The sequence below is a fragment of the Musca autumnalis genome, unplaced genomic scaffold (genome assembly GCF_047663935.1).
Source record: "Musca autumnalis isolate F117 unplaced genomic scaffold, ASM4766393v1 scaffold_2, whole genome shotgun sequence".
NCBI lineage: Eukaryota > Metazoa > Arthropoda > Insecta > Diptera > Muscidae > Musca > Musca autumnalis.
Genome location: NW_027411755.1, coordinates 128,583,625 through 128,599,112, shown reverse-complemented (window position 1 = coordinate 128,599,112; position 15,488 = coordinate 128,583,625). Strand labels below are relative to the sequence as shown.

Sequence of the window (15,488 nt, the reverse complement as noted above, 5' to 3'; positions counted from 1 at the left end):
GTACTTAAAGAATGGATCGACATACTCCATTATGGAAGTGGATCTTTTTTTGGGAGTCATATATTTTCGATAGATATCGCGCTCACTAGTCATTTCAGTCGGTCATCGTGGATGGATGTCCACTAAAACATAATATCGCTGTAAACAGGACCACAACGAACAGCATCGGTATACATTTCAAAAGGATCTACGAACAGACCCTAAACTGCACTACGTCACAAATGTTGAACTTTTGTGGGGAAGGTACTCTAAGGATAGGACAATTATGGATAATTTTAGAAGTTAAACTAAATTTGGACAACATATTAGGAGATCCAAAGATTGGATCAAATTGGACAAAAAACTAAGTTTGGACAAAATATGACGAAGGCCAAATTTTGAACCACATCGGTTGATCAGTTCGAGAGATCGTTCTCTCCAGCCACTACATATGGTGTCACAGGTGTTTTTTACACCTCTCGGACTGTTTTCTCAAGAAATATGGACTTGCTCCTAAAAAAAATTTTTGCCGTCGTAATTAAGGCAGCGAATCAAGTTGCTTCAACAAAAATCAAAGTGATTCGAGAGCAGGTCTTAAAGGTCTTATCCGAAACTTTGTGTGGAAGGTACCCGAAGAAGTGGACCGATTGAGTTCATATTGGAACCTCATCTAAGTCTGGTTGACATTTCACGATGTGCAAAGTATGGACCGAATCGGTTACTCCCTTCAAGAGTTATCGTACGTACAAATTTTCCGAACTTTTGTAGGGGAGGTACCTGAAGTAGTGGACCGATATAACCCATCTTCGAACTTGAACTAAGTTTGGACAAAATATTACGAAAGCCGTTCGAGAATTATCGTGCGCTCCAGCCAGCCAGACAGACGGACGGACATGGCTAAATCAACTCCAAATTGTCTGCAACGGATTTCGTCCAAACATACATACTTGGGGTCTAAAACCATTATTTCGATGAGGCACATTTTGCCCGTATTTCATACGATGTGCAAAGTATGGACCAAATCGGTTACTACCTTCGAGAGTTACCATTTTAGTGAAAAGTGTTGAACCTAAAAGAGTGGACCGATATTGATTATCTTCGAACTTAAATTAAGTTCGGACAAAATATTACTGGCGCACCAGCCAGCCAGATAGACGGACGGACATTTCTAAATCGACTCCAAATTGTCTGAAACGGATTTCGTCCAAACATACATGGGTTTTAAACCCATTATTTCGATGAGACACATTTTGCCCGTATGAAAGTCATAGAAAAATCAAAAAAATTTAACATTAATGACGCCAAGGTTTACACGAAATATGTATATACTCTCGTTAGCATAAATGCTGAGGGTGTAAAAAAATTCCCGCAGACAATGGCCGGTACAGGTCCACGTTGTGATATACCTCCCTAGAACGGCACTTTCCGATTTTCGGTATTTGAAGGTTATAGCCACGTTATTCTCACACATATTGTTTTGTCTTTGTTGGAGCAATAACATAATTCTGCACAGACTCAAACAATTTGTATAATACCTTAACTATCATGATGCTTATAACACCATGCTAACTACATAATCCCATTGGGTCTACAAATGACTACCCTAACTACACAATACAGATATTCTAATTGACATATCTATTTTAAAAATTTCTAAGAACTATCGATTTCTCATTTGATGAGACAAAAACAAATTTCAAACAATGTATCGATCAAACAAAACGATTTACAGAATTGTTAATTCCGACAACAGCTAATTGCAATTGTAAATACAATATAATGATGATGATTTGAAATACAGCAGCAGCAAAAACAACAACAACTACTACTACTACTTTAATCAATCAACAATAGACAATTTAAAGTCAAATCCAACAACAGCTTTAACCTCAGCCACAGATCAACAGACACAACAACAACAGATCGCTCAATGTAGCGAACAAATTCTCAGACTCAGACTACTTTAGAAAATTAACATCATTTGTCGTCTTGCAAGTGGCACTTCATAGAACAATAAACAAACAAACAGATGCCAACTACACCAGGGGTCTCAATTTATGGTAATAAAAGTCAAAATTGAAATTGAATACAACATTTAGACATCTACCGAGACAAGCAGCGGCAGATCTAAATGATCATCAGAAGGGGCAGCAACATTTATAGAAAGTAGAGGTCGCGGCAAAAGTTTTCAGACGTGCGGGTGTGTGTGTCCACCATGAAATCGTTCTATACTGAAGCCAAAAATCATTTAAGCAACTGTACTCGTATCATATCGGACACCGCAGCATCATCGTCACAATCAACACCCTCCGCCGCCTCCAACTCACATAATCATCACAAGCAACATGAACTTGAACATGAGTATGATTATGACACAGATGTCAACAATGCAACAGCGGTAGCTATGGTTGGTGGCGATTGCGGTCGCCTAGATGAAGATGATATGTTACCACCATCCGGCGGCTCCCCCCACACACTGGGTCTGAATAATAATTTCATTACATCGACCACAACAGCATACGACACATTACAGCGACCTTTCAAATATGACAAATTGCGAGGTCGCTGGTCGACGGCAGCTGATTTTTATTTTTCCTGCACTAGCCATGCCTTCGGTTCTATTGTCTTTTCGGAATTGGCGCTATATGTTTCAATGTTTGCGGGAGGTGAGTAGTTTTTTTATTTTAGTTGTCTTCTTCTGTTTATCGTTTATAAAAAAAAAACACTTAAATGACATGCTAAATTTATTCAGTTGTAGACAAATTGTTATTGTTTTTGTTGCACACAATATATTTAAGAGGCGTAAACAATTTTGTTTTGATAGATAAATAAAATGTATGATGGCTCAGTTAGTTGATTACCCATTTGAGAATAGCGCAACAATTGAATAATTACAATTAAAATGGAATTGAGTCCAGTTGGATCCATACTTTAAACAACAGCTTTTAATCGGAGGAGAAAAAATCCATATGTGAAGCTTTTTTAAAACGATGCCATGAATTTTATATTAAAGACATATTGGTTTGCAATAACATTGATTCAAATAGAATACGACAAATTTTTAGGTGGAGACATTTTTTGACCACTAAAAACCCCAAATACCGAGTAATAGCTTGCTTATTCGATCAGAAATTTTCACAATAATTGTTATACCTTTGTAACTGGACTTATGTTCACAATTTGGATTACTGGGAACCTTAAATGTCAAATTACAGCCAATGTGGACCGAAGTGCACGGTGCTCTTGAAGCAACTTTATATGGAGGGAGCTTATACCTGGGAAGTTTTTGCGGATTCTGAAAATACAATGTTTATAGATGAGAAAAACTAAAAAAAAAAAACAAAACAAAAATTGCCGGAGCGGTTTTGAAATAAATCGCGATCAAAGTTCACATTTTAGGGTTTATTCGATTTTCACGATTTTGCTTGGAAACCGTAAGTCCTATCGAAATGGGCTTTTATGATATTGTGGATGTTTTCCCATTTTTAAGATATAGAAGTTCAAATTGGGACAATGCACTGACTGATCTTCATTATTGGTAGACATCTTTCCACCAGCAATTTGTCGGTGGAGGTCCACGTTTTGATATAGAAAATTGGGATTTAAATTTGTAACGGATTATTCAACCGAAACGTCTGAAATTTTGTTTTTTGTTTTTGCTACAGAGAATTGTGGGCCCCTAGACTGACCTAAAAAACAAACAAATTTTTGGAACTCATACTCCTAATTTTTTTCATTTGATCCAGAAATGGCGATCAGTTAACTTTTACCTGTGCCAGCCTAGCAATCTTTGTATCCATAGTATTTTGTATGGGCCCAAAGATGCATTTTCATGGTCCAATCGACGAAAAACAAATACTACAAAAAATGGTCCAATCGACGAAAAACAAATACTACAAAAAAATTGTGCAACTCGGATCAGATTTCGATATAGCTATGTAGGCCCCAAAATGCCTAAAATCGGCCAGTAGGCAATAAGCTATATCAAAATCCGATTTTCACAATCGGAAAAGTTTTTCGTCGATTGTGTCCTAGAGAATTTTCAAGGTCTTCGAAAATTACTATGGAAATAGTATGGAACGATCGCCATAAATTTCATATATACGGCTTTTGGATCAAATGAAAAAAAAAACAAGAAAGAAAGGCGTTATACCCTCCACCACGAGTTGTATTGAAGTAAAATGGAACACTTAGTTTCCTTTCGTTTATGAAGAAGACGTAATATCGAATTTCAGCAATTTCGGTAAAACAATGTGGGTAACTTTCAAAATACCGAAATTTGAGAGATATTTTCTATGGGGCTGTTTCAAAAAGTCGATCTATACCGACAAATTTTGGCGGAAAATTGGTAAACTCAAAGAAGACTAAATACCAAATTTCCTGTATTTGAAGGTTTATGGCCAGAAAATATTGGGAGGTGCCGTTCTATGGGGGCTATATGAAGGCGTAGACCTGTACGGACAAATTTTTGGGAGAAAGTTTTATACCACCAACGAAGACTAAATGCCAAATTTCAGCCATTTCGGTGGAATATTGAAGTAACAACCTTCAAAATACCGAAAATCGGAAGGTACTGTTCTATGGGGGCAATATGAAGGCGTGGACCTATACCTATAAAACGTCAGGTGGAAAGTTGTACTCCCAACGTAGACTTAATACCTAATTTCAGGCATTTCGATGAATTATTGTCGCCACAACCTTCAAAATACCGAAAATCGGTAAGAACCGTTCGATGGGGGCTATATAAAGGCGTGGACCTGTACCGAAAAATATCTGGGGAAAAGTATTATACTCTCCGACGAAGACTAAATACCAAATTTCACGAATTTCGGAGTAATATTGAGGCCACAACCTTCAAAATACCGAAAATCGGGAAGTACCGTCCGATGGGGACTATATAAAGGCGTGGACCTATACCGACAAAGTTCTGGGGGAAAGTTCTGTTCCACCAACGAAGACTAAATACAACATTTCAGCCATTTCGGTGTGATAATGAAATGAAATGAAAATAACGAAGATCGGATGGTATCGTTCTATGAAGGCTATATAAAAACGTGGACCGATATAGCCCAATTGAAATACCAAACATCCTAGGAGAAACTTCTATACCAAATTACTAAGCTCTACCAAAAAAATTGCGAGCTGTATCTTGATTTCAACACCCTGATCAAGAATATACATACTTTATAGGGTCTCCGATGAATATTTCGATACAAACAGAATGACAAATTTAATTATATCGTCCATATTATGGTGGAGGTTATAATAAAATGGAAATTTCTCTATACAGTCGAAATCGCTTATGACGTCGGTCAAGGGACCGACGGAATTTGTCGCTATAACCGATATGTCGTTATAAGCGATAGCGCTATAAAGGGCCCCAGAGATTTGGGACTTTTAGATATCGTCGTTATAACCGATATGACGTTATAAACGACGACGTTATAAGCGATTTCGACTGTACTAAACTTTTCTAATATGTTTGCGACATTTTGTAGCATGAAAGGTAAATATAATTCTTTACACACAAACTAAAACAATAAAGGAACCTACTTATGTATATGGTAGACAGTAGTTCCGTTATCTTACTGTTACACAGTGGATCCACCCATTGGCCAGAAATAAAAAAATAATGTCAAAATTTTGGTACAAAATTTATCAAATCGGACGTCTATGGACCTTTTTAAAAATATATTAATTTTTTTCCATTCGAACGCGATCTTCATAAGAATAGCTTCAAAAGTCGGAACATTTGACTAATATTGTTTGTTGTGAGTACAACCTATATTTTAAGTGCAAGTAAATATATTCAAAATATCGCGAAACTAATACGTATAGCAAAATATTAGAGTGGATGTTGAAGGAGGAGGTAATAGCTTAATTTTCATTAAAAAATAGTGTTTTAGCGTGTTGTGGAATTGTAGTTAGCTGCATATTTTCTTAGTGTATTTTGTAATGCCAATTCGATCATATACTTAAATTTGAACTGAGGTTTTAGTCATGATGCCCACCAGTGTCCACCTCGGGAATAATTTTTCAAAGTAGGTCATGGGTTCAAGATTATTCAGTATTAAAATCAGCTGTCATCTAGTGCCAGACTATAAATGGTGGGTCACGGACTAAAGCTGCCCTAGAATAGGGTCTCTATGGATATGTTAGCGTATAACTCTGTTATCCGACCACGTACATTAATATAATTGGCATCAGTGGTAAGATGAAGAAATCATCTTCCAAATTTGCCTTACGTTGGCGGTACGTGCCTTCCAGGAAGAACGCTATAAGATCTATATTAAAAATGTTACCAATTTTCAGACAAAAATATTAATTTTTTTTAATCCGCTAAATTGGTTGGATTTTAAGTTGTTTTGGAGATGGTTTTGTTTCCCCAAGCCTATTTTTGCATGATAAGACAATCGGGACCTTTGTTCATATCATTTTGTATTAACAGCATAAAACAATTCTTATCGTATACCCCCTCCAGAGGGGAAAGGGGGAGAATGTTACGCTCGTGGTTTCTTAAAAAACTCTTCGCAGCAGCACAAATCTGTAACCAGCGCATTGGCTTGATTTTTGCACTCTAAATATTTTTGGCCACTTTCACCATACAAGTGGATCCACTGTGCGTTATATTGATATAATTTTCATTATGGAGAGGTCAAGAGTTGGTTTTCAAGTTTCATATCTTCCAGGAGTAAAGTTATAGTCATTATACAAAAAATGTTACCTATTTTCACACAAAAGTTAATTTGACCCGCTAAATATTATCTGATCATCACGTTATATTGCAAGCTACCATTGCAACTTACAGAGAGGCTACAAAATCGGATACAAATTTTGGTTTTGGTCTATTGGTTATTGGTCTGAACTCGACCTCCATAAAAAATTTCGTGAAGGTTGAGATAACTGCGGCCTGGAGTTTGATTACATTTTATAATGGACAGACAGACACACACACATCTCAAAATCGCTTTATCTCGTCGAGATATGAAGACTGGTATACCATATTGGGAGTCTCTGACGAATATTTCGCGGTGTTACATGAATTTTTGCCAAAACAAACTTATAATACCCTTTCCATATAGTGGTGTAGGGTGTAAAAAGGAGATTTCGGAAATTAGTGTTTACTTTTAAAGTACTAAATAGTACTAAATTTATTATTATTCGTGAAGATGGGCCCATAACTGCGGCCTGGAGTTTGATTACAATTTTTAATGGACGGGCGGACACACATCTCAAAATCGCTTTATCTCGTCGAGATATTAATTTTGGTATACCACATAGGGGGTCTACGTCGAATATTTCGCGGTGTTACGTGAATTTTTCGAAAAACGAACTTATTTAATTAGGGTGTAGGACTTTAAAAAAAATCGGATTTTTAAACCCTCAGCCTTTTAGATAAAAAGGGTATATACACTTTGATACAACCAAAATCGTATCGTAATATTTTGTCCAAACTTAGTTAAAATTCGAAGTTATCCAAAAAGTTCAAAATTTTTCTAAAGGATAACTCTCGAAGGGAGCAATCGATTCATCCATCGTGCCATTTCTTCCAGATATTGATCGGATTCGAATATGGACTATATCGGGAAAAGTGAAATTTAAGAGCTCCTCTCGGATCGTTTTGAAATTTTTATCAGCAGGTTGTTGTCAAAACTCTGTAACCTTTGGAACGAATAGAGATATTTTCATATTTTTGTTTCTTTGTTCGACAGATAGCGCAATCAGCTTTCCGATGAAGCTATCAAATTCGGCCTAATAGTTGCAGAGGAATTCAATGTCAACGTTATAGTTTTTTTTATATTTTGCATCAAAATATGAGTGTCTTTGAGTTTTTCATATGTTCGAATCTATTAAAAAGGTGAAACAGCAATAAACAAACCATAAAATTACAAAAAAAAGAAAATAATTAAATAACACTGTGCTACACGACAAATATTCAAGAGTTCTGATGCAAAAATTCTATTGTGTTTGGGTCCATGGATAACGAAAATACCTTTGGTTCCTTTTGGTCACTTCGTTTTGTTGTTTTATTACAGTAAATATTGTAAAAACGGGGTTTCAAAGATTTTAAATTTTAAACGTTCAATACTTCTAATTTTCTATTTATTCTGAAATCGGTTAACAAATGGCTAAGTTATAGTGGTTGAAGTGCGTAGAAATCGCATCAAAAAACGGGAAAATTATTTTCCTTGTGCTTCAGGCTGCTAAGAAGATACCAAACAGTGTAACTATTTATGTTTACCAAAAAATTAAGTAAGCTTTCGAAAACCGGAAAAACTAGTGAAATCGGTTGAAAATTATATATGTTATGCAATTTTTTGTGTTTTTACTTTTTGGTTTTTTTTAATGCAAGTTCGTCCCTCCGTCCGTCCGTCATATATACAAAAGTATATATGAGCTGAAAGAAGACTCTCTCAGAAGAAACTTTGTTCCATGCTTTTTCCTAAAAGTTCTAGTCCACTTAATTTGGAATTTCACTAAAATTTAGTACCTGAGGAAAAATAAAATAGCTCACTTCGTGTAAACGCTACGGTAATTTATTAAAATTGTTCTTAAAGGCAACAATCCTACCTACTTAACAAAGAACCAACGAACACAATAACGACAATAACAATGTTATAGTTTTCCTTTCTCCAGAAATTTGCGTATTTTCCAAAATTGGGAAAAAATTTTGTCATTGGGAATGTGCCTCGCCCATACCTTTAAATATCTTTCACTATTTTGTTTTTTGTTTCATTAGTTTAAATATGTTTACAATCAAACCCAATATATTAAATTAATAATAGGTGACGGCACAAAATTGAGGACAGGAAAATCGATTTCAATTTCAAGTCCACACAAAAATTTGAGAAAAGTGCAGTTTTTTGCAGAAGGTTTTTTTCAAGGTCCCTATTACAATGGTACAATCCATTTTTCCCGAGTAAGTCCATACTTCCTGAGACAATGGCCTAAAAGCTCCATCAAAAACCCTGCCGGCACATACTAAAATGTATGTATTTTGAAGCGATCAGTAAATTTTGCAAGGCTGTCAGTGCGTTTTGTAAACATTGCTCTCTATAATTGAGAGTAACACTGTGCAACATTTTTAAGGTGATCTTGTGCAAACAATTCGAACTGAAGATTTTTTGAAAGTACAGACCCAAACGCCAAGAAACCCTAGTTGGGTTTTGTTGTGTCAGATCCACCTCGGATTTTATGGCCCCATCTAAACATGGTTAAATATTGAGTTTTTAAAGAAATTCGGGGCTATATCTCTGAAACCAATGCGAATCTTCTTCTGACCTCTGAAGCAAATTTGTAGATAAGGACAAGAAAACAATATTTGGAGAAATAATGAACTCGAAAAACTACATTTATTGCCTCAAATTTCAAAATATATGCAAAAATACCACAATTTTTATAAATTTCGCACCGTATCTCCCAAAACCGTTAATTTTTTCTGAATATTTTCTTTTGGAAAAATATTCCCTGGAATGTAATACACAACTCTTCAGAACATGTCATTGTTGTAAAATGCCTCTGTCCCGTTGTTTTCAGTACATTTCTCAACGACGATTTAATAAAAATGTCAATAATGTAGTGAAATCCGAAATGCCAGAATAAACTGTTGGTGTGAACTGTGTTTAAAATACTTGTTGTAAAAGATATGATGCAAAATACCGCTGAAACAACATGAAGTAAGCAGTTTAGAGTTTCAGAATGTTCTAAAGAATTGTTGAGAAGATTTTTGCAAAAGGTTACTTGGTTCAACTCCCAATAGTTTAGCCGATACTGACCAGAATTTCAGCAATTATGTAAAATTTTCTATATTTTATAGATTTTGATGCCCTAGATGGAGTTTTTCTTATGTGGTTTCTTCAAAAGATAAATAATACTAGTTTATGGCTACAATATTGCTAAAGACAGCTAGGCCAAATTCCTATTCGTTTCTGAGATAAAGGCCTGATAAATGCGAAAAAGTGTAGATTTAGCCCGGTTTAGATGAGGCCATAAAATCCGAACTGGATCTGACAGGACAAAACCCAACTAGGGTTTTTGTAGTCTAAATATGTACTTTCAAAAAATTAATACTAGAAGTTGTTTGCATTTTCAGTGTTGCATAGTGTAATAATGAAGTTAAGCCGTTGGGGTAATACTAGGGTTTTGGGTTTTCCCGGTTTTTATCATTCCCGGGAAACGGGAAACCAAAAATCGCCATTCCCGGGAATCCGGGATTTCCCGGGAAATTTTAAAATACCAGAGTGGATCAATGTTTTCGTGATTTTTTATCTTTCCATCGTAACTTATATGAAATACAATATTTTCAAAGAGTTTCGGGATCAAAAATGGAGGACACGTTTTCGCTCTATCGATTAAAATCGAAAAAATATGGAAAAATGCACCATGTTGCCCGGATTTTGCCCACACTGACCATTTCCATTATTCAAAGCTAATGAAATCGCTCTATGGAAAGTTATTTGGCTCAAACAATTAAGTTATTGATTAGAAATTCCAAATCGTATTATTATTCTTATGCTTAAGATTGCTTGAAAAAAGTAAGAAAGTATCAGTCAGCTGTGCCGACTGAGATATACCCTCAGCCTCGGACCTAAAGAAAAGAAGCAAACACAATACTTCTGACGTTTCTAGGGACTTTTTGAGTTTTCGAGCCACTTCCTAAGGAAGTGTGGATTTGACCCGAATTTTTTTTACCGTTGTAACTAGGGCACATAACATGTTGCCAAACATTTAAAAGAGAGAGTGTGGGAGATTTCACCCATCGACAGTTATCTTACGTACTACACAATGTAGTTGGTATCGGCAGGCTTTTTTGAGATTTTGTGCCTTTACCTCAGGAAGAGTGGACTTGCCCTCCCAACAAAAGTAACAGGGCCTTCAAGTAAAACTTTTTGGAAAGAATTTCAAAACGATTCGAGATAAGCTGTTAAACTGCACTTTTCCTAAATTTTGTGTTGGAGGTACCAGAAGGGCTGGACCGATATATTCCATATTTCAAACTCATACATGACTAGATGATATAATACGATATGCAAAGTTAGGACCAATCAGTAACTTCCTGCAGGAGTTATCATGCCAATTTTTCATTTTAGTTGTTGCCGTCAAGGTTTCTTGGTTTAAGACATTATCTCAGGAAGTATGGACTTGCCGCCGACAAAATTTGTACCGACGTAAAGGGGACCGTAAAGACAAATTGCTGAAAAAAATTTTAAATCGATCCGAGAGGAGCTCTAAAACTTCACTTTTTCGAATTTTGTGTGGAACCCGTTCTATGCCTGGAACTAATATTACCATATGAAAATTATAACCGAATCGGTCGGTTATTCCCTTCGAGAGTTATCGTGCGCACCATTTTAGCGATAATTGTTGAACTTTTGTGGGGAATGCTAAATATTTGACGTTATCGGTGGCTTCGTTCAAAGTTCAAAAGTTATCGTGGCCACCAGCCAGCAAGCCGGACCCTCTTTAGCCCAATGACTGAGGGACTTTAAAATAGAAAATAATAAAGAATAAAAATCCGTCGTTATAGTCCATGTTTTTGGTGCGGCTCTTATAACTTTATCCCTGAAAACAGGGTTGTAGATTAAAGATATTTCCAAATATTTTGTAATTTATTGATTCTGTAAAATCTAATAGAATTCTGATTCTATGGTATAAAAGAGACGGACAGAGTTTATTCATTAATTCAATATTAGTTGCGATAAATTTAAAAAGATATTTCCCGATTTCCCGGGAAATATGTTTTCGTTTCCCGGGAAAATCCCGTAATCAAAAAACCGAGAATTCCCGGGAAATCCCGGTGCGGGATTTCCCTACCCAAAACCCTAGGTAATACTCCAGACTTAAACAATCACAATCGTGGTAAAAAATGTGTTTAAATGAAGGCAAAAATGACACAAAACTTTTTTAATGGGACTTAAGTTAGTCCATATTTATATTAGGCAATTTCCCTGCGACAATTGTCAGTTTGATGGAGAGAGAGGTGGGGCATATGGTAACCATTTGACTCTCAACACCCTCTCTCACCAACAAACTGGCAATTGCCGTAAGGAATATTGCCTAATGTAAATATGGACTTAGCGTGTGATATATGGATATGTACTTTAAAGAAGAGGAAAAGGCGTTATGTTCGGGTCCTCCACCACATTAAAACACTGTATGTATATCTCTATTCGACATACATATTTGCGAATGCAATTCCTTCATTTAAACGTGGATCTATTTTGACCACTTTCTGCACGGAAGTTGTTAGATATTCTCCTAAGATTCTTTTATCTATTCAACACAGTAAGAATTACCGTGAGTCCGCAAGTTCCAAAATTAAAAATTCCTTGGTGTACAAAACAAATACAAAAACGTTTATTGGAGTTTAAAAACTACAAAGAGCCACAGTTTATACAGTTGGACACTAAGCCCACCTGATTGTTATGCTTGTTGTCAAAAACATTATTGTGATTTAAAATACAAAGAAACTCAAATCACAATAATACAAAATCTATTATGTTTGTTGTTAAAAGTTGTTGACAGAACTCTGAATGGCCGACCTTCTATAGGCCTTGCAAAGAGCAATAAAATATTTTTCATTGATTGCTATAACCACAGTATTTGAATTAAAAATATAAATACTACAACAGAGGTTCTCCAGCCAAAAGGAATTCGAAAATCCATATTACAGACAATATTTAAAAAAATTCTAATATCTTCGAAGTACCGAAAACGTGGACCTATGTATATTATCAGTTCTCTGCGGGAATTAATATCCCAAATAAGAGCTAATGTGGTTGAAAATTCTAATATTCATTTGAAAGATTTTTTAGTTATTCTGTCAATTCTGTTGGATAATTTGGGCTGAACTTTTGCATGGGGACTATACTGAACGTGGCCTGATATGGTTCATTTTCAATTACAAATATCCAGGAACTAATATATAATATAATATGTTCTTAATTTCAAACTTATATCTAAAATATTGTGAGCTCTCTCTCTCTATTGAAATTTTATACTTTGTGTCAATATTGCATATAAAATCAACTAAAAAACCATTCAAATAGCTTTACGTAACTTTACTTCTTCTTGCTATTTTCTTTACTATTTTCTCAATGAAAATGTCAGTAACTGCAATCTAAAACTGCAAGACTCTAACACTAATTTCCTTTCCTCGTATTTCATGAAGAAACATATACTAGTATGGCAAAGTCTACCATAGCAAATCAAGTCATTTCATTAGACATACTGCCGTCACAGCTGTGATTATATTCAATTATACTGAGCTGATTAGAAAGGTTCATTGAAAGGTTAGAGCAAATTGATTTATTTTTTCCTTTCAAATGATTGCTGCCTTGCTTCTGTTAAACTGCATTTATCGCTTTTTTCTACATTTTTATTTTGTTTTTTTTTTCTTTCTGATTAGCATACGCGTTATTGCCATATCTGTTGGGTGTTCTGCTGTACGCAATACCCATCTTTGGTATACAAACATTTCTGGGACAATTTTCATCTTCGGGTACAATATCAGTGTTTCGTGTAGCACCCATATTTAAAGGTAATGTCATAATATTTATTTTAAAATTTAATAATCTATTTAAAAAATAACCACAGATTTCAATTTTGTTGCTTGTATCTTCCTTCCGTAGGCATTGGTTATTCCATTTTATTACATAATTTTATATCGTTATCATATTATGCCGTCATAGCAGCGGTTCCTTTAGTTTATGCCGTCAATTCTCTACAAACTGTGATACCATGGATGAGTTGTAATAACTCATGGAATACTCCAAATTGTTCAACACATAGCACTTATGATGATTACGATGTGAGTTGTCTTCGTTTGGACACCTCCTGTGTGGAATTTAAAGAATTTTTTATTTTATTTTTTTTTCAGGAAGATGAGATTTTTCCACATTCCTCGGAAGAATTCTTTCGGTATGTATTTGCAGTTTTTTATGTTATATAAATGATAAAATTAATTTACAGTCGCAGAAACTTCTTTCCAATAATTTGAATATTTTAGCTGTGTTCCTTTACTTACCTGAGGTTACCATTTTTAGCATTTGTTACTATTTTTAACCTGCAACGCGTTCCTTAACCTCAAAAAATGGTAAAACTGGCAGCAATTTTTAAGAGAGTGAGAGAGGAGAGAGAGCACATATGCCTTTCTCTTCTTCCACATGCTACCAGACAAATTTCTGCAGGTAAAAAATGGTAGAACTAATTTTTCGACATTTGTTTGGCGATTATTTCACAATGAAGAAAAAAATGGACGAAAAACAGAAGAAAAAGTCGAACGCTGACAAAACAAAATTAAAAACTGTGAAATAAAAGAAGAAAATTGATTTTTTATGTTTTTTTTGACATTGCTACCAAATCTACCATTTTTCCGTTCCTTTACTTTTCTGCTAAAAATGTTCATGAGAGAGCAATTTTGGCACTTTTCTCTTTTACAACTTTTACCATTCAAAAAGTAAAGGAACAAAGCTTTTACTAATGTTCTACAGTAATTTTATGAACTTTTAATTTCATTTGTAATAACATTCGTACAGTATTAACATTTTGAAAAATCGAGCATATTTTTAGGCGTAATATTTATTAACTACGCCACCAATGCTGTCAACGTTTGATAACAATAGGACGTAAAATCTAATATGCGTACATTTTGGCATTTTGACTATGGCCACGTAGAGGTGGCATTTATTGTCTGATTGTGCTAAAAAATGAGGAAGATTATTTTTTAGCCATCGGTCAGAATAGGGGTTTAGATCTGGATATAGTTCCCATATATATTTTCGGTCGATTTGAGATATTTGATGCACCAACTACGCTATATCTGTTCAAGAGCTTCTGATTGCAAGAGCCTCGCCAACACAACTTGATCTTACTGTTTTCTAATCCAATGACCTTCAAGATGTTCTGAAGGTCAACCGCTCTTGCTTGAAGATGCCGATCGAATCACCTATAATGGAATCAAGGTTCTTTACATCCGCTTTTAGAGCGTTAGCTCGTAAGGAATCATTAGTTCAGCCAATGTGCGTCAGATTCGCCTCTGTTCTCGAATAAACCCGACTAAACCCTTTGTTTGGGGACTGAGGAGTCGATAGCACTAGAGACTGATTATATCTCTTCACGAGAGAAACGACCTAAATTGATTTCATTAAAATTTAGGAATGCATACAAAAATTTGGAAACGTATCGCTCCGATCAGTTTTGTAAGCGGCGTAATATTTGGTTCATGATGTTAGGTTATAAAAGGTTTTATCCGGGTAAATTTAAACCCACTTTTACTTGTTTGTACTTAGATGGTAGTTTTATACCCTCCACCATAATATGGTGTAAGATAACACATCGAAATGTTTGTCGGAAACCCTGTAAAGTATATATATTCATGGACAGTATAAAATTCTAGGTTGATATAACCATGCTCGTTTGTACGTCTGCCTGTCTGTCCGTCTGTATGTTAAAATCAAGATACAGCTCGCGCCAAAGCTTTATCAGTTGCTATTACTTTTAGGACGTCT

The 15,488-nt window shown here is 35.3% G+C and overlaps 1 protein-coding gene across 39 annotated transcripts in view; it reads left to right on the top strand.

The window, feature by feature from the left end:
- Window positions 1–15,488, top strand: part of LOC141394628 (sodium-dependent proline transporter) — a 77,226-nt gene that overhangs the window by 40,480 nt on the left and 21,258 nt on the right. For 12 of the 39 annotated variants that reach the window (XM_073969310.1, XM_073969313.1, XM_073969316.1 and 9 more), the window contains exons 2-5: window positions 1,638–2,645; window positions 13,388–13,519; window positions 13,611–13,789; window positions 13,859–13,899. In XM_073969310.1, coding sequence (XP_073825411.1) covers window positions 2,195–2,645; window positions 13,388–13,519; window positions 13,611–13,789; window positions 13,859–13,899 — 803 coding nt within the window. In that variant the 5' untranslated portion in view covers window positions 1,638–2,194. Of the gene's footprint in view, window positions 1–1,351; window positions 2,646–13,387; window positions 13,520–13,610; window positions 13,790–13,858; window positions 13,900–15,488 lie in introns of all 39 variants that reach the window. The other 27 variants (XM_073969327.1, XM_073969337.1, XM_073969326.1 and 24 more) reach the window with 6 other exon arrangements.